The 19,135-nt window shown below is 56.7% G+C and overlaps 2 protein-coding genes across 2 annotated transcripts; one reads left to right on the top strand and one right to left on the bottom strand.

The window, feature by feature from the left end:
* Window positions 1-2,162: 2,162 nt before the first annotated feature.
* On the bottom strand, window positions 2,163-6,870 carry LOC306955830 (parathyroid hormone/parathyroid hormone-related peptide receptor-like; the record flags this gene model as incomplete). Its single annotated transcript, XM_079547201.1, has 13 exons — window positions 2,163-2,522; window positions 2,648-2,689; window positions 2,769-2,906; window positions 3,046-3,144; window positions 3,268-3,334; window positions 3,742-3,802; window positions 3,965-4,118; window positions 4,351-4,534; window positions 4,844-4,990; window positions 5,077-5,212; window positions 5,313-5,423; window positions 6,257-6,362; window positions 6,805-6,870. The coding sequence occupies 13 exons, from the start codon at window positions 6,868-6,870 to the stop codon at window positions 2,163-2,165; spliced, it is 1,671 nt and encodes a 556-aa protein (XP_079403327.1).
* A 2,813-nt stretch (window positions 6,871-9,683) lies between these two features.
* LOC306955718 (myosin light chain, embryonic) lies at window positions 9,684-13,835 on the top strand (the record flags this gene model as incomplete). Its single annotated transcript, XM_079547074.1, has 6 exons — window positions 9,684-9,782; window positions 10,394-10,421; window positions 11,935-12,084; window positions 12,557-12,730; window positions 13,159-13,236; window positions 13,807-13,835. 6 exons carry the CDS (start codon window positions 9,684-9,686, stop codon window positions 13,833-13,835), a joined length of 558 nt encoding a protein of 185 aa, XP_079403200.1.
* Between the last annotated feature and the right edge of the window lie 5,300 nt (window positions 13,836-19,135).

The raw sequence follows: 19,135 nt of genomic DNA, 5'->3' as shown, positions 1-19,135 counted from the left end.
TTAAAAGTGTAAAATCTTGCTTGCCCGTTTTTAACTCATTGTGTGCATTACCTGTTTTTTAACTCCTTTTTTTGTTTGCGCCATGAAGGTAAGGAGGAGCTCTGCTGTTGAAACACATCAGCGCTCACCTCTGTCTTGTTTCTGCTCACAGAAGTATCAGAACCTGTCAGGTTTTTGTGACGTTGTGAAGTTTTCTTTATCCGCTGTGCGTTTGCTTTCTGCTTGCTTTAGTAAATGTTTTATTACTGAGACAAAACACCTGGCACGTGCTTTTCATTCTCTGCTTTTCCTCGGGCTCTCCTGGCACTGGGATGGAGATCTGTCCTGTTGGAGATCTGACTGCAGCCTTTTCTTTCACCACAAGTAGGTGAGAAAATAATCCCGTGCTTTTTCTCGCCGTCTTTTACCTCAGACAGGTTTGAGAACCATATTTGAGCTCCAGAGCCTTCTGGGGTTTGGGTTCTCCCATTTTGAAGTGGAGAAGTGCAGGGTTCACTGCTTATCCCAACCTTTCAGAGTCCTGGGGCTGGAAAGAGAACTCAGCAACGCTGGTGATGTGCCCAGCATTGCAAATGTCCTCAATTCACTTCAAGTTTGACTCTTCAGGCCCCCTCACAAACAGCTCTGATACAGTTTGTGGAACAGCTTCCACTTGAATTGTCCCATCGCTTTTGCACTGGTTTGAACTCTGCGAGACAGCAGAGTTTGTTTAGTAGTCAGTATTAAGATGAGGATGATCTCCCGTGGCAGAGCTCAGGAGCCTTTGTGGATTCCCCTTATCACACTCCCTGTTTATCACAGTTAAAGATCTGAGGTCTAAAACCAAAAGATGGCTCAATAACCTGAAGCTGCTCCCTGCCCCCTTGGTTTCACGTTGCTGCCTCTGGGAGCTGGCCTGGCTGGAGCTGTGCTGTCTGCCCTTGTTTTAAATGCATCCCTCTGCTGTTTTGATAGGATTACTGAAATTCCTCACCCCTCTCTCAGCTGCCAGGAGCCCCCGGAGTCAATATTGATCCGTGGCAGAGAGCTATAAATGTCAGCTCACAGGTCCGTGTTGGATGGGTAGCAGGGCTGATCCCTCTTCCACAGAACAAGGTAGCAGTGTGAGCTGCGTGCCAGCTGCCCTGAAAAAGAGCCTCTCTCCTTGCAGTGGCAGGCTGTGCTTTCTTCTGAAGAGTCAGGAGCACAAATCAGCTGAGCAGATCAACTGCAAGGAAGCTCAGGTTTGCCTGTAAAGCACAATCCTGCTGCTCCGGCACCCCCTGTCCTGTGCTCTGCAGTGGAGCAAGAAGAGCAGGAGGTGATGAAGATGTGCCACCTTCAAGACCCGCTGCCCCTCTGTGCCCTCGGCCCCTGGCTGCTGCCCCCCCCAGTGATTCCTAATCTTTGTGAATCTAAGCTTTTCACTGGAAAGGTCTACGAATGCACACGCAATTACTCACACGCTCTCTGTCGCTATCTTTATTATGAAATTACATTGGAACAAGTAGATCCCCGCTCCCAACAGTGCTGTAATTCTCTCTCCCACCCATCTCTGTATTCCCAGGAGTGTTTTCCCAGCAGTGAGCATTGCCTCGCAGGGGGGGCAGCAGGGAGCTGTGCCCCAGGAACGAGCAGGGAAGGCAGAGCTGGGGGCTGTGATGCTGGCTGGGCTTCCAGCCCTTCGCACCCTCAGCTGTCCTCCTGTGAGCGATCACTGCACACATCCATGGGCATGGGGATGTGGGTGGGGGGGGGTGAGCTGCTCTGCCCCTCTCGTGCTGTACAGCAAGAATTGGGTGCTGAACAGGGGAGTTGGACTTAAAGGGTTCAATCTCATTGGCTCGATTTTGAATGCACTGGAGCTGAAGTCACTTTCCAGACCATCACAATGAGGCACTGAGCCTGGAGGTCTGTTTCCTGTGATGATTCAAGGCTTTGCATGCAGACATCACTTACACCATCACCTGCACGTGGAAGGAAATGAAGTTTTGAACTGCTGCTCGGTTTTAGGCCAGGCAGGTGCAAGAGGGAGCAGGAGCGCGTGGTTCCTCGGCACGCTGGCTGTGAGGAAAAGGGCAACGGGTTGATTCAGCTGCTATCTCCTGCCCCAGCTCTCCATGCAAGCACAAAAGTTGCCCCAAACACAAAGAGCAGTGCAGCTGGGAGATGCAGCGTTAACTTCACAGCATCGTCTCCAGCTCTCTGTTCAGATTCGGGTGACTCTCATCCAGGTCCTTTAAGCCCAAGCTGTTTTCCCCGCAGGTTTTCTGGCTCATCTCCTGCGTCAGATGAGACAAAAGCTCTGCAGCACAGGAGCTGGGGGCGTAGCCTGGCAGGCTGCCGCGGGCAGGGAGAAGCAGCCCCCGGGGCTGTGTGCCCCCCGGCCCTCGCCCTGCCAGGCTCACGCTGAAGCTCGTGGTGCCGTGGGACATCAGCCCAGCATAACAGCAGCTCCCCGCTGCGCTGCTGGCACGCGCCTTCTGCTTGAAGTCCAGCGCCAGGCTTCTCCGAAAACGGGCTTTTTTAATCTCTGCCTGCACCTGTGGGAGAGATCAGAGCTGCTGCTGCTCAGAGCCACCAAAGCGGTCCTCCCTTCCCTTCTCAAATCCGAGTTTTCCCTCTGGTTATCCAGGGGGTGCAGGGAAAGATGCTGCCCCTCGCTTACCTCCCCATTGCAAAAGCAGTAGATAAAAGCCACAAAGAAACCCTGCCAAAAGAGATGGAAGAGTTTTGAGTCCTGAGCTCGGATTCCTGGATGAGCATCGCTGTGTTTGGAGCACCGTTACCTGAGAGGAGTTGAAGAGCATCTCGTAATGCATCTGGATCTGCCACAGGACCCCCGAGACTTCGGTGTAGGGCATGGCCATGAACACCACGTAGTGCACTCCAAAAAGCGGCATCAGCACCAGCGTGGACTTCAGCAGCTTTCTGGGAAGAGAAATCAGGCGCCGAGCTGAGATCTGCCAGCCACCTCCCACAGCCACCCTGCAGCTCTGCTCTGCGTTCACAGCCCTATGGGGAACCGTCCCCAGGAAACGGGCAGAGGATGAGCCAGGCCTGCACTCGCCTGTACTGCTGCCGGGGGTCCAGCTTCCCCGTGTTCGTCTCCCACAGTTTGGAGGCCAGCACCCGCACGATGTTGAGGAAGAGGAAGAAGTTCACCTGCCAACAGCCACCCGCCCGCCTTGGGTTTGTTGCCTGCAGGGACCTGGCCCTGAAAATGGCAGCAAACGGCCCTGGGGTGCTCAGTCCCCCCTTCCCCAGAAAGGATTGTTAATTTCCTACCACCACAGCAGCCAAGATGGGGACCTGGTAAATCCACTTCATGTTCCCTGCACTGAGGTCCCAGCACCTGAAGAGAACAGGAAGGACACACCAAAGAAATGCCTGAAATGCTGGTGGCAGCCGATGGCTGCCTGTCCTCCCATCACCATCCCCACCTCCTGTCCTCCCACCTTCCCCTCTTTGCTGTCCCTGAGCGCCTGGCTGGGAGGAGTTTGAGGATTTGGGTAAATCGTTTTGGCAGCAGTTATCAGTGTATGATGTCAGCCTCCACCTGGCTTCATTCCACAAGCAAGACAAAGATATTACGGGTCTCAACTACTGGCAGTTTTATGAACAAGCCTTTTGTGTTTGCTGACTCCTCTTGTTCTTTTTGGAAATCTTTTCTGAAGTTCTGATGCCCACAGATTTCTTGCTAGCATCTGCAACCTGCCTTCCCCTCCCCAAAGAACTGCTGGAGGAGATGGATCTACGTACTGTGTGTCTGCCAGCGAGGCCCTGACGCTGGCCCAGATGGACACAAACACAGCGGGGAGACCTGGAGGGATGGAACACGAGAGGAACACGGCTGAGATTGGTGTTTGCAGCCCAAACCGATTCATGGTTCACGTTCCACTGCCCCCATCGGTGCTGCTTGGCTGGTGCCTCAGCTCCTTGCTGGGCTCAGCAGCACCAGCCTTGGGTTGGGGTCCAAACTCACCCCAGCCAATGATGATGAGGACCCACAGGTAGTTCTTGTTGGAGAGGAAGGCCATGAAGATCAGGCTGTGCAGGTAGAGACCTTCCACCAGGATCCAGTAGTGGTTGGTGGCCAGGAAGTAGAGGAAGAGCGTCACCACCACCTTGCAGCCAACCTGTGACGTGGGTCAGAGAGGTGCCCACATCAGTCCTCCCCAGAGCTACAACTCCTCTGGGTTTGTCCAGCACAGGCTGAAGGGCATCAGCACGGGGAGCACACAGCTGTGCTACGGTTGGCCCTTTATCCCATCCCTCCCAGTGGCATCACCCCACGTAACGCAGTCCGTATCCCCACACTTCCGAGTTCCTAAATCCCCTTTTTCCCCCAATCCTGTCTCTGTGCTCTACCAGGTGGCTGCGTTGGCCTGGCGGGGGGCTCAGCTCTGCCCCCAGGTCCTCCTCCCTCAGCTTCGCCTCGCTGCCCATCGTGGCTGAGTAGAGCACGGCGTCCTTCAGGAAGATGCTCGCTGCCCGGCAGATGAAGGAGGCGAAGAGGTGCATGTGGATGTAGTTGCGAGTGCAGTGCAGGCGCCTATGGAGAAGGGTGTGACATGAGCACAACCCCAGCTGCCCCACAGCTCGTTCCACAGGGGCTGCCAGGTGATGACAGGGGGCCGGACATCAACTCCAAGGTGTCAGCCCCCCAGGAGGCAGATCTGGGTGAGAGTGGATCTTCAACACCTTCAAAAGTGGGGTGTGTTGGTCATGGGGAGCCAATGAGATGCGGCTCCTGGGGGCTTTGGGAACGGCCTGGAGTGGTTGCAGTTGCTCCAGGGGCTGCTGCATGCAGGGCAATGGGGAGGTTTCCCCCCATGGGGACAGGAGCTCAGCTCCTCCTTACTTGAAGTAGGAGAGGATGCAGACGGCCACAATGAGGGAGGCCAAGGAGATGGAGTAGCCAGTGGTGTACATCAAGTGCAGGCGGTCAAACACCTCCTGGAAGAGAAGGTCCAGACCTCCCACAGCCTGTGTCCCTTCTGCCTCTGGGCTGAGAACACAGGGAGAACTGGGAGTGCTGGGGGGGCAGAGGGGGGCATCTGAGCCCTGCTCCCATCCCAGCCCCTTTCCCAGCACCTTCCAGTCACCTTCTCACGGCTCCGGCTCTCGGAGGAGAAGAGCACGGCGCATTCGGTGTAATTGGCCCAGGTCCTGTTGAGGCTGAGGGTCACTTCCCAGGTCCCGTAGGCACTGCAGTACCTGTAGGCACGGCCTGGGGACAGAAGGGGACTCTGAGAGCTGCAGGACCCGCAGCAAACCCGGCAGTGTCCCCGAGGTGATTCCTGAGGTGCTGCTCAGCTGCAAGTGCTCACCTTTATGGTTGAAGTCATAGATGTAATCAGGGCAGGGCACGGCCACCTCCTGGCTGGGAGAGCCTTTGGGCCAGCAAATAATTCCATCCCATTCTGGGAGGCAGTTGGTGTCTGACGAGGGGGCAAAGGCACTGTGTGTCCCAGTGACACAGCATGCATCCCATCCCATCCCACGCATCCCATCAAATCCCATGCCTCCAATCCTGTCTGCCTCCCATCCTTACCCATGGCATGCATTCCAACCCCATCCCATCCCTATCCATCACATGCATCCCATCCCATCCCATCCCATCCCATCCCATCCCCATCCCCATCCCATCCCATCCCATCCCATCCCCATCCATCACATGCATCCCATCCCCATCCCATCCCATCCCCATCCATCACATGCATCCCATCCCATCCCATCCCATCCCATCCCATCCCATCCCCATCCCATCCCATCCCATCCCATCCCATCCCCATCCCATCCCATCCCATTCCATCCCATCCCATCCCATCCCATCCCATCCCATCCCATCCCCATCCATCACATGCATCCCATCCCATCCCATCCCATCCCCATCCCATCCCATCCCATCCCCATTCCATCCCATCCCATCCCATCCCCATCCCATCCCATTCCATCCCCATCCCATCCCATCCCATCCCATCCCCATCCCATCCCATCCCATCCCATCCCATCCCATCCCCATTCCATCCCATTCCATCCCATCCCATCCCATCCCATCCCATCCCATCCCATCCCATCCCATCCCATCCCATCCCATCCCCATCCCATCCCATCCCATCCCATCCCATCCCATCCCATCCCATCCCATCCCCATCCCCACACCAGGACCCTGCAGTCCCTGAGAACTGTGTGTCCCCCACATGTCCTGCTGCCATCGGAGGGGACGCAGCCCGGTCCCCCAGGCCCACCCGTGTGCAGGACCAGGCTCTACCTTTGACCTTCTCCAGCTGAGCTCTGATGTCTCTCTGACATTTTTCTCTGGCTTCCACCAGGAGGTAAATTTGCTCTTCCTTAGTGAGAACGTCGTCAGGGTCCACCTGCCCATAGAGATAGGGGTGAGGAGCCCGTCATGGTGGGGCCACTGCTGTCTGAGGGCAGCTCAGATCTGCTCTACCACCAGAGCAGCTGGGATGGAAGCAAAGGCTGCAGCCCACAGCACTGCACTCTTCTTCGGAGTCACAGGATCACAGAGTCCTGCTTGGGAACACCAAGCACTGCAGGAAGAGCAGAATGACATGGGATGAAATCTGGGGCCAGGATGGGCAAAGCAGCAGCACTGGCAACGGAATGAGCAAAGACGTGGGGTTTACAGAGCACAAAGGTGTGGGGTGCGTTGTCCCATCAGTGTCCCCCCCGCTGCTGAAAAGCCATCAGTGGGAGCACGGAGCCATGAGATCCCCAACCAGCACGGGCTGCAATTAGCAATGCATAATCAAAGCCAACAGAGCAGAGAGAATGAAGGAGCCGACGCACACTTACCAGAGCCTGGGCAGAGCCCAGCAGGCAGCAGCAGAGCAGAGCAGCCACGATGCCCACAGACCCCATGGGACGGAGCCAGCGAGGGATGGGAGCCGTGTCCCCAGCAGCCCAGTGCTGCAGGCTATGGGGTGAGCTGAGGTGTGGGGCCAGGTGCAGCATCCTCAGGGAGCGCCTTCCCAAACGCCGTCCCCATGGAGGCGAGGTGTCAGTGGGGCAGTTCTATGGGGATGGAGGCTTGCACAGGGCTGCCATGCTGGGGATTCGTCCCACAGCTTCGCCTGCTCCAATCCAGCGCTGGTGCCCCGCCGGCTTTAAGCTGCTCCTGGAGAGTGTGCAAACAGTTCCCAGAGGGATGGGGATGGCAGAGGTCTGTTGGCTCAGCCCTAGGTGCTAAAATCCTCTTTGCTCGAGGCGGATTCCTCCTTTCAGATCATCTCTCACTGCCCAGCAGCTCATTTTTCAGCTGTCACACATTTCCCCACCACCCCAAGCTCCAGCCTGGTTCTGAGGAGCCGAGGGAATGGGAATGCAGCTGGAGGTGGGGAGGCAGAGGGTGCGACACGTGAGCATCTCTGTGCACTGCTCTCCAGCAGTGCTTTAACCCTTTTCCTTCTCTTGGGATCGGGGATCAGCCCCGCTCCCCCCAGGGCTTCCTATGGCATCTCACTGCACAGCTGCACACCGTCTGGGCACACACCAGCATTGGGTCCCACACCATCCCATCACTGCAGTCCCTTGTCACCCTACGGGGAAGCCCTGGGGCTGCCCCATTTGGGGATCATGCCCACACTCAGCTCATTCCCCCCACCTCATTGGTTTGAACAATTTGCGTCCACCAAATGGCGAAAGGAGGCACAAAACCAGGCTGGATGTGGCTCTGGGCAGCCTGGGCTGCTGGTTGGCGACCCTGCACACAGCAGGGGGTTGGAAGTGAATGATCATTGTGGTCCTTTTCAACCCAGCCCATTCTGTGATTCTATGATCCTCACCTCTGAGCAGGGTGACCTCGGGACGGGGCCAAAATTCAAAAGCACTGTGCAAAACCATGGGAACTGCAGGACCCCAAACCATGGCTGGGTGTCTCCGTAAATGGCAAAGCCCCGCACAGGGCAGAGCTGGGGGCCTCCCTGCTGGCTGCGTTTTCCAGACAGAGCTCTGGTCCTGACCAGGGGCTGCATGGAGGAGGTCGGGCTTTGCTGGGTTCCTGCAGACAGCAAAAATCTGTCTGATAGCTGAGAGAGCAAAGCAGATCCCAGGAGCTGCTGCTGCTCACTGTGATTGAACCAGAGAGGAAAACTGCAATGGGGTGCAGCTGTAAACCAAGAGGCAGCAGAGCAGAGCTGGCAGCTGCCCCTCGCCCTGGCCCTATTTAGACCCCATCCCAAGTTGCTGTGGGTAGTGGTACGGTTCTTTGGCTCATGGAGGTTATGGGGCTGTTTTGTGGGCTTTTAGAACAGGAGATGGGATAAGGGTGCGATGGCAGGAGTGGTGTCTGGGGGGCTGGTTTGTGGCCAAGGAGCTCCTGCTGAGCAGGGCTGCAGGTGGGGGAGGTCACTGGAGCTCTGTGCTGTGCATGGGCTGGTGGTGATGGAGGGGAGGCACGGGGCCATCGGATTCCCACTGCATGTGACAGCTGACCCAGACCTGGAGTTTGCAGTGAGCAAAACACGTTGTTTTCTGCTAAATTGCTTGCTGGATTACACAGAGATCAGGGAGGCAATCACAGTAAGTGACACCCACCAGCCCCATCGTGCAGCCCCTCATGCGTGCTGGCAATCAGCAGATGATGGCACGCAGCAAATTTCCCTCCTTCTGAAGGACCCCCTGACCTGGGGTAATTTTCTTCCTAGTGGGAAGCACAGGTCAGCATTTGCAGCCCATCTCCCTGACCGCGTGCCCCTTTCCCTACGCCGTTCATTTTGGGCAGGGATCAGAGGAGCAGAGCAAAGCAGAGGAGCTGCCCAGGTCCCGCTCAGCCCACTGACGGCACACAAACCTGCAGCTGCATTTTCTGCACTCATGCACGCAACCCAGATCTACGGGTGTCACGGCTCAGCCCCAGCAGGACCTGTTCCCCCCCAGCAGTCAGTGCCTGCGTGCTCCGGATGGAGCAATGAGGCCATGCAGCACCCCGGGAGATGCTCCCAACCCCTGCAAATGGTTTTCCCCCCTTTATTTCTGTTGCCACGACTCTCAGAACTGCCATTTCCTCCATGTTCTGATGCCGTACTTGAGGTGATGGGTCAGGATGTCACGCTTTGACCCTTGCGCCGTGTTTCTGAGCTGCTGAGCCCCAGTGGATCCTTTCGGCCCCTTTGCAGGAGTTCCCCAGCTGTCAGAACTATCCGAGAGACTTTATTTACCTCCCTACCACGTAAAATAAAGCCAAGCTGCTTTTGGAAACCTCCCCCCTCCAGGTAGCACCCACAGCAGCACGGTCAGCACCCGACGGGGGCACGCAGAGGGAATGAACCCCCTGAAGGATTTGAGCTTTGAATGCTTGCACCACCAGCTCCTCCAGAGCCGCTCCGTGCAGCCGCGTCCTTGCAGGCACCGAGTTTAGGGTTCGGTGGAGGCCCCACGCAGTGCAGGTGCCGGGGGTGCCCACTACCTGGGGAAGCTCTCACGATGCCAAAGCTCACGGGGGAACTCAGAGCATCCAGGGCAGCCCCAGCAGCTTCCCCCAGCGCGGGAGCCGATGACAATGGGCAATTGTCGAGTTGGGGCCCCTCTCGTTTGAGTTTTCTTCCTTTTATAGTAAGTAGCAGCTGCTCCAGCAGCCGGCCTGCCCCTGCGGGGTGAGGACAGGGCTGGGTTTATAACGGAGGCGGCAGCCCCCGCCTCGCATCGCTCCGCCGGGCAGGACTCATCCCAGCGCCATGCCGCTCAAGAAATCCGAGCCCAAGAAGGACGCGGCCAAAGCAGCCGCAGCCCCGGAGGCACCCAAGGAATTCGCCTTCGACCCCAAAAGCGTGAAGGTGAGCACGGGGGTGGCGGCACGGCTCTGGCGACGGGCGACGCGCGGCGGCACGCGGGCGGTGAGAGCGGCAGGGCGGGGAGGGGAGCATCGCCCCGCGGTGATGCTGCGCGGTGCTGAGCTGGGGATGCTGCGCTGATTCCAACGCCCCGCAGCTCCGGGAGCCCACGGCAGCAATAGAAAACATTCCCGCTGCCCGCCGCCTCCATCGTAAGGCGTTTCCCCCCTGCATCGCCTCCTCCGTCTGGCAGCATCTTTTGTGCGAGTCCTCGCATTTTTGCTTTTTTTTGCTGCGATTCCCCAGGATACGGTTCCATTTTGAAGCCCCAGCTGCAGGTTGTTAATAGCGGGCTCGGCACAGGGGCTGCTTAATCCCTGGAAACGGGATTCCAACACAGCCCCGCAGGCTGAGCATCCTCGCTGCGCTCTGTGCCCGCTGGGCTCTCCATGGGGATCGCGGCTTCGTGGGGAGGGGGGGACAACCCTGGGCACGGCGTGGCCACGGCCGCCGCCCAGAGCGGGCTGCAGAGCTGACGGGGGATGCTCGAGGGCCGGGCACAGCCTTTCGCTCTCCCAGCACCGTCCCCACGCTCTGTTCTCTTCCCCTGACAGATCGAGTTCGCTGCGGAGCAGATCGAAGGTAAGCGCGGGCATCGCCTTCCCCCACAGATGGCGTTCGATGGGGGAATTTTCTGCAGCAGGAGGTGGGAAAGAGCACCGGTGGGAGGGGAGGCAGGAGAGGAGGCGGAGGTGACGGGGAGCAGTGCTGCCCGGCTTCGGCTGGGATTGAGGCAGCAGGGTGCAGGGGTGCTGCTCTTTGTTCCCCCTCAGTAAGTCAGGATGTCAGCGGGTGCCCAGGGACCTGCAGGCAGTGGCAGCCCTGCCTGGGTGTCACCTGTAGCGACAGAAGCATTGCGAGGTCAATGAGAGCACAGGGACACAGAGATCCATCCTGTGAGGACAGATTCAGGGGAATGGTGACGTTCAGCAGGAGACACAAAGGTGCCAAGTAGAAAACGCAAAGCTCCGGGCAGGAATTCCCAGCAAACCCAACAAAATATCCAGCAGCCCATCGTGTCTCCATCACCACGTGAAGACAACGACTGCCCAGCGAGCTGCTGCTGAGCATCACCAAGGAGATGGACCAGAACCTGGAACTCATTAACGCCACGACCATTAAGCTCTCGGTTCTGAGCGTCCACATGGACCAGCTGGAAGGGCTGATCACACGCCTGGCCCACTTGGAGGCAGCAGGATGAAATCCAGGAGCGTGCAGAGCATCTGCTGCAGGAAAAGCAAATGCCTGCCTGCTCACATGGGGCTGCTGGGGAAACGGGCACCGGCAGCAGGTTTGGAGCCCATGGCTTCACCCAGGAACAGAAGGAATGGGGGGATCTTGAAGAACTGAGTTCTTCACATTTTGTACCTCAACAACAGCGAGGAACCAGAGACGAGGCTCTGAGCAGTGTGGGCACGTGGTTGTTCATGTAGTCAGTGCATAGCCAACACATAGTTAACATATAGCCAATGTGTAGTCAGTGTCTGCATTCAATGCAGCGGTAAGTCAGGCAGCTGAAAAGCATCATGAAAGGCAGGAAAGCAATGCCAATCTAGGCTTCCTTTCTCCAGGTAAAAAGCAACGCTCTAAAGGTGATAATTTGAGCTTGGAAATGAACCTCCTGCATCCTTCCGAGCAGGGATGTGGAGATGGTGACCCTACACACCAGCAACATCACACAGTGCCCACCTGGCCGGGTCTGGTGGTGCACATGGGGCGCTGCAGCATCACTGGGGTGTGGAGGGAGGGCTGGGTGGTCTGTGGGAGGCCTGAGCCAAGGAGGGGAAGAGAGGAGGGGATGTTCTGCAATGGGTACAGCAGCCTGCGGCCGGCGCTGGTGCTCAAGGCGGTGCAGGAAGCCCAGCAGGATTCGCCCATCCAGCTCCTTGGGGGTGGCAAAACCAGCTGGAGGAGCCAAGCGACTTCTTCAAGGAGTCTGCAAGCTTCAGGGCTCACTGCCAGGGCCGGGTGCAGCAGCGATGTGTGCAGAGGGCACCCACCACACGTGCGCCCCTCCCTCTCCTCCCACCCTGCTCCTGGTGGGCTGGGAACGGAGCGGCCACGGCAGGGACAGCTGAGCTCTTCCTCCCCGCAGAGTTCAAGGAAGCCTTCAGCCTGTTTGACCGGACGCCCACGGGAGCCATGCAGATCTCCTACGCGCAGTGTGGCGACGTCCTGAGGGCTCTGGGTCACAACCCCACCAACGCTGAGGTCCTGAAGGTGCTGGGCAAACCCAAACCAGAAGGTGACAGCATGCTGGGGCTGTGGGGATGGGGTGGGACAACTCTGAGAGCTGCTGAAGGATCGTGTTCCCTGAGCCCGGTGAGATGAAGGAAATGGGAAAGGAGTGACGCAGAGAGGCTTCATTCCTGCATAATTCCTTCCCATCCACACCTGTAGCACGACTGATCCGAGGGACAGGCTGTCCCCGGTGGGGATGCTGGCAGGGAAACCAGCAGACAGGATCCCGAGCGGTGCAAGCCAGCATCATCCAGTTCCAGTGCAGGGACAGTTTGGTGACAGAGGACTGAGCTGCTGGTTTTAATTTTTGGCAGTGCCCAGGTTGTAATGATCCTTTGTACGGATCTTACAGTCCCATCACCCCGTGAGCCTTCGCTCCCCGCGCTCAGATGGAAACGAGACCCAAAAAGTCTAAGGAGGTCCTTGGGGGCTGACCTCAGCGTTCTCTCTGACCCCGTCTCCTCCTCCGCCTTCAGACATGAACACGAAGATGCTGGACTTTGAGACCTTCCTCCCCATCCTGCAGCACTTCACCCGCACCAGGGAGCAGGGCAGCTTCGAGGACTTCGTGGAAGGGCTGCGCGTCTTCGACAAGGAAGGCAACGGCCTGGTGATGGGAGCGGAGCTGCGCCACGTGCTGGTCACGCTGGGTATGGCTGCCTGCGGAGCAGCGCGGCACAGCCAGCCTCCACGAGCCCTGTTGGGGCAAACGGCCCGGGGTGGTTGGCTGGGTTAGTTAGTCGGCTGGGTTAGTTAGTCGGCTGGGTTAGTTAGTCGGCTGGTCGCACGCGATAGAAGGAATTGATGGCTCCCAAATATGCGGCTTTTCCCATGTTAAGCCATGGCTTCGTGTCTGACCCAAGGGAATCCTGAGCTCTCAGCCAACGGTTGCACTTTGGTCCTCCCTCCCCACCTCCCACCAGCACTCCCCAGCCCATTGCAGTGCACAACTCCTTTTTAACCCCCCTCTTCAACTCCCCTTCTCCTCTTTCCGGTGGCTTTCGGCTGTCTGGAAGAAGGACAGGAGGGTCGCAGCAGGGCGAGAGCCTTCCCCTCACCTCTCCATCCTTCTCTCCAGGGGAGAAGATGACAGAAAGCGAGGTGGAGCAGCTCATGGCAGGACAAGAAGACGCCAACGGCTGCATCAACTACGAAGGTACATCCCAGACACAGCGCTCTGGGGTGCAAAATGTCCTCTGTGAGGACTCAAGTGATCCCCAAGAGGAAGGTGGGGACCATCTTCCATACAGAGCTGTGATGGGTCACCCAGGGTGGGAATGTGGTGCTCGTGGCAGTGATGTCCTGAGGACAGCATGTTTCCAAAGGTTTGGGGACTGTTTTATCCCCGCTCCTGGTGCTGTTTTGCTTTAAGCTATCAAAAATAAACAAAGCCAGCATCTTTCGCAGCTAATGGGGAACATTTGGATGCACAGATTGCTTGTGGCTCCAAGGAGGTGAAAATCTGGCGCGAAGTCTGGGAACCCCTAAAATTGGAGAGCACTGAGGAAAAGGTTTCTGTCCCCTGTGGCCTCGGATAACCAGGGACATGCAGCTGGTTTATCTCCAGGAGGGGGGGGGGTCTCTCGCTGGGTGTTTGCACATGAAAGGTGGGAACAGAAGGAGACTCCAGGTCCTGGCAGAGCATCTCTGCTGCAGCGACTCCCTTTTGTCCCTGGGTGCCCCCAGCACAGCGTGTCTGAGAGCTCATTTCTCATTTCCTCCCCAGCTTTTGTCAAGCACATCATGTCTGGCTGAGGCGAGGAACTGCAGGTGGGTCACTCGGGGTCTCCCCTGTTTGCTGCAAGGCTGGAAACCCTGCGTGCAGCTGCCAGGGGCAGAAGGCACCAAACCCACAGGCAGCCCTGCAGCACCAGTCCCCCAAGGCTGTTCTGTGGCACTGCATCTGTAACTCACACCGGTGGAAAGAATGATTAAAAGAATAAAACCTGCTAAATACACACGTTTAATATTTTAAAATCTTTGTTTGTTTGTTTCTCTCTGCAAATCTCTTTAAATATCAGAAGGTTAAAATCGAAGAGGGCTGAAGTCTGAGCTCTGAAGGGCCAGCACTCGTCTCACTTTGCTTTTAATCTGTTTCTCCCCGGCCCCCATTCATAAATGCAGCCACAGAGGTGCTTGGCTGGCAGCTGCTGCCAGGGAGGTTTAATTCTACACAAAGCTACTTGCATGAAACTGTTTGTTTGTTTTTTAATGGCATGGAGTTGTGGTTATGGACATTCTGGGTTCACCTGGGGCTCCTATCGCAATGGTTCACTGTGTCAATCCCTCTCATGCTTTTCTCCCAGGTTCTCGGAGATGATGGAATCCATCCGAGCCCCACAGACCACAAGATTCCTACATCCATGTCCCCCCTTCCTCCCCAGAGGTCCCCCGAAGGCAGAGGACTTCCACAAGCACACAGCCAGCCTCCACAAACGTGCCCCAGTGGGTTTCAATGGGACAAGTCTGCACCTTGGCTCTAAGCCTTAAATTATTCTTTCCAGTTCTTTCCTGTGCCATTCGCATCATTAAACCTCATTCCATCCTCCCTTATGTGGTCTCTCTGCTTTGGCTTTGGGCTGATCATAAAGTGGTGGGGGGGGAGCTCAGGTCCAAGCAAGCAGAGGAGGCAGGATGCTCTCACAGCATGGGAAGAAAGGGAAAACAGTGGGTTTGGTGGCTTCCAGATAGGAGAGAGGAGCTCAGGCACGGCGTGAGGGTCTTTGCTCATCTCCCTGACTTTGCTGTGGGCTGAGGGTCCTGCAGCTGGGGGAAGGAAGGCTCGGAGAAAAGTGAGCATGAGGTGATGAGCAGCACCACACTCCTGTTTTTGGGACACATCTTAAAACCCTTTGGATCTGTAGCCCATCCGCCCTACAGCGTGCTGCACTGTGAGCATTCCCTGCAGGCCTAAGCTGAACACTGTGCAGCAAAGAGGGACACGCCAGGCCCTGCTGCTGTTAGCATCCTATAACCCAGCCAGGACCGTGCTCCCTGCATGGCTTTGGTGCAGCCACTCTGATGCATGAGCAGCATCCTACAAAGCCCAGACAGGCCGTGCTCCCCGGCTGGCTCTGGTGCACACACACTGCAGCCAGGAGCCATTAGGGCTGTGTGTTGTGAGCTGGAAGCTCCCTTCCTACCTGCAAAAATCGTGCTAGCATCCTTAGAAGTGGTGAATAATTCATAAGAGACAACTCAGTCCTCCCATCAGAAGAGCACCTGGGAGCAGATAATGCTTTGCTTTGTTCCTTATTCCAGTGCCCTCATTCCATGGCTTGGACTGGCAGTTTAAAGCATCTTCCTTCAGCCTGGCTGCTTTCAGCCACCACTCGCTCATTTCTGTGCAGTGCCTGAGCAGCAGCTGCTTCCAATTCCCACTGCTTGATATGAATGGTCATAAAAAGCAACATAAGCTGTTTATAGATGCAAGATTAGATTTCTAGCTTCTGTCTGTGGTATTTCTACAGCTTCCACTAGGGAGAATCTGGGCACTTCATGCCTTTAAAGAGCAGTCTGTGATTTAACCTGGCAAAGGACTGTGGTGAAAGGGCACAACAGGACACCACTTGCTGCACTTTGGGGTTGTGGTGGCCACGACACCGCATTGCTCCCGTTACAGATGGGAAAGGAGCAGAGAGGTAAAGGATCTGCCCAAACCCACAGAGGAAATGTGCAGCAGGGGCTGGGGGCCCCGCCAGCTGTGATATTCCTGCCTCAGCAAGTCAGAGGCTGCGCTTCTGCTCCTGCACACAGAGCGCGTTCCAGCCTCCAGCTCCTGTGCAGACAGGAATGACACTGTAAATTAAAAGCAAAGAGGCTCTTGCAGGCAGGCAGGCAGGCAGAGAGCAGTGGAAAAGGACAGGGAGGACTACAGAAGAATGCGAGGGCTGATATCTCGAGCTTCTGCAGCAGCCCCAGGGTACGTCAGCCACGCTGTGCTCTGGGGATCTGCTCTGTCTCTCCAGGGCAATGAGAAGCAGATTCATATTGAGGCAGGTTGGAATGATGTGCTTGGACAGGCACAGCACACACATCTATCTCTATGTGCCTCTGTGCCCAGCCTCCTGCAGAGAGCTCTGGGTGCTGCGGAGTGGTTTTGGTCCCATGGACATTTACACAAAGCCTCCATTGACCTCAAGCACAGAACTGCGTGGCTACAGGCGACTCTGCAGATCAAGATGTCCCAAGACAAGAGTTCAGGCTGTTGCCCTTTCAGAGTTCAAACACTTCACTGGAAGCCCAGGAGATTCCAAGAAGTAAAAAAAATAACCTCCCGCTCTAGGGAGAGCCTGTTGCCATATCTCCTCACCCTGCGATAAGGCAGAGGTTCATACCAAAGATGGCCTGGGTGTCAGAAGGCTGTGTGCAACGGCAGGCAGGCAGAGCTTCCACCCCACGAGCTCTCAGCATGCAGTGGGGCAGAGACTGGGGTAAGGATGATGAAAACACAGTGGGCTCCTTGGAATGCAGCCTCATGCACGCACACTCATGTACGCACGTACCACCATCACTTATGGAAAGGTTCTGCTGCGTTTGGGGCAAAAGCACAGAATCACAGAATTGTAGGGGTTGGAAGGGACCTCCAGAGCTCATCGAGTCCAACCCCTGCCAAAGCAGGTTCCCTACAGCAGGTCGCACAGGTCGGCATCCAGGCAGGTCTTGGACATCTCCAGAGAAGGAGACTCCCCCACCTCCCTGCAGCCTGTTCCAGTGCTCCTCACCTCACTGTACAGAAGTTCCTTCGCACATTGGTGCAGAACTTCCTATGCTGCAGTTTCCGTCCGTTTCCCCTTGTCCTGTCTCCACTCACCACTAAGAGTCCGGCCTCGCCATTCTGCCCCCCACACCTCAGATATTTATAGACCTGGATCAGGTCCACTCTCAGTCTTCTTTTCTCAAGGCTGAACAGACCCTGTTCACTCAGCCTTTTCTCATAGCAGAGATGCTCCAGGCCCCTCACCATCTTTGTGGCCCTCCGCTGGACTCTTTCCAAGAGATCCCTGTGTGTTTTGTACTGGGGAGCCCAGAACTGGACGCAGTGCTCCAGATGAGGCCTCAGCAGGGCAGAGCAGAGGGGGAGGATCACCTCCCTCGACCTGCTGGCCACGCTCTTTTTAATGCACCCCAGGATGCCATTGGCCCTCTTGGCCACAAGGGCACACTGCTGGCTCGTGGCCGACCTGTCGTCCACCAGGACACCCAGGTCCCTCTCCGCAGAGCTCCCCTCCAGCAGCTCATCCCCCAACCTGTACCGGTGTATGCAATTATTCCTCCCCAGATTCAAGACTCTACACTTGCTGTTGTTAAACCTCATCTGGTTTTTTACTGCCCAGCTCTCCAGCCTGTCCAGGTCTCGCTGAATGGCAGCACGGCCTTCAGCCAATCCTCCCAACTTCGTATCATCACAAACTTGCTGAGGGTGGCCACCATCCCCTCATCAAGGTCATTGATGAAGATGTTGAACAAGACCGGACCCAGCACCGACCCCTGAGGAACACCGCTGGTTACAGGCTTCCAACCAGACTCTGCACCGCCAACAACGACCCTCTGCGCTCTGCCAGTCAGCCAGTTTTCAACCCACCTCACTGTCTGGCTCAGGAGTTGAACTCAGTGATCCCTATGGGTCCCTTCCGACTTGGGGTATTCTATGGTATTCTATGACACTACAAAAGCAAGCCGGATGGGAGGCAGGTGTCCATCCCAGGGACAGCACTGCTGCGTGGCACACTTTGTCATTAGAGGTGAGTGCTGCCAGCCTGCCCTCGCCCTGAAAGCAAACACCTGCAGATCTGCTGGAGCGATAGCAACCTCACAAATGCACTTTTCAGAAACACAGAGAACGGTGCACAAAGGGACTGGGGAACAGGCTGAGCCCATTGCTCCACACACACAGCTTCATTTCAAAGCTTTGGGCACTGTTAATAGCGATAGGACAAGGTGGAATGGTTTGAAAGTGAGACAGGGGAGGTTTAGGTTGGATATTAGGAGGAAGTTTTTGACATAGAAGGTGGTGAGGCACTGGCACAGGTTGCCCAAGGAGGCTGTGGATGCCCCATCCCTGCAGGCATTCAAGGCCAGGCTGGATGTGGCTCTGGGCAGCCTGGGCTGCTGGTTGGTGACCTGCACACAGCAGGGGGTTGGAACCAGATGAGCACTGTGTTCCTTTTCAATCCATTCTGTGATTCTGCGACTGAGTGCCCCTCAGTCAGCCTGCAGGTGACACCACACCTGCAGCACTCACAGTTGTCACAGGGACACAATCTGCCCGTTTTTTGCTGCCGTTTTTTGCCCCGCATTGCAGCAGAACCTCCGTGGGTTTTTTATTTTTTGCACCGTGAGGATTTCCAAGGAAAAGCTCTCCATAAAAGCTCCAGCGTTTAAAACTTGACCCAAAAAAATAAACCCAACCCGGTAAGCTTCGGTTAATGATTCGTAGATCGTTACAGAATGACTTTTTATGGCTTAATGACAGATAACGTGGATGGAATTACCACAGAGGTGTGGGCCAGCACCTCAGCGCTCTGTGGGAGGAGACCCAGGCACCTCAACCACCACCGAGGGACTCTGATCTTTCCTGACTAGCCCCGAAGTCTCATCTTTTAGGTTAAAAAAAAAAAAAAAAAAAGCGCTATTTTTTATTTCGTATTGACAAAAACGTGTTTTCACAGCCGCCCCAGACCCCAAGGCCGCCGCCCGCCGCTGTGAGGGGCGGCAACCACCCACCGCCCCTCAGCGCCCGCCCCGCCCCGCCTCAGCGCTCGGCTCTCTCCGGCCGCACTCGGGCGGCTCCGCCGACTGAGGCGCTTCCGTTTGCCTGACGAGAGGGCTTTCCCAGCTGTTTTCCGTCAGCGCTCGGCTCTTTCCGCCCGGTGCTTCGGGTGTTTCCGGCAGCGGCTTCGGCTATTTCCGCCGGCGGCTTCGGGCGGACTCGGCGTTTGGCCCACCTCGTTCCTTCCCTCCCCGCCGCCTGCCCCGGTAACGGTCGCTGCGAGTTTAAATGAGCGGGGGCCGGGCCGCGCCGCGCCGCCGCCGGGACACGCAGTGAGGCGGGG

This window comes from Tetrao urogallus, assembly GCF_951394365.1.
Source record: "Tetrao urogallus genome assembly, chromosome: 26".
Classification (NCBI taxonomy): domain Eukaryota; kingdom Metazoa; phylum Chordata; class Aves; order Galliformes; family Phasianidae; genus Tetrao; species Tetrao urogallus.
The sequence above is the reverse complement of the archived record's forward strand: the minus strand, read 5'-3'. Positions and strand labels throughout refer to the sequence as shown.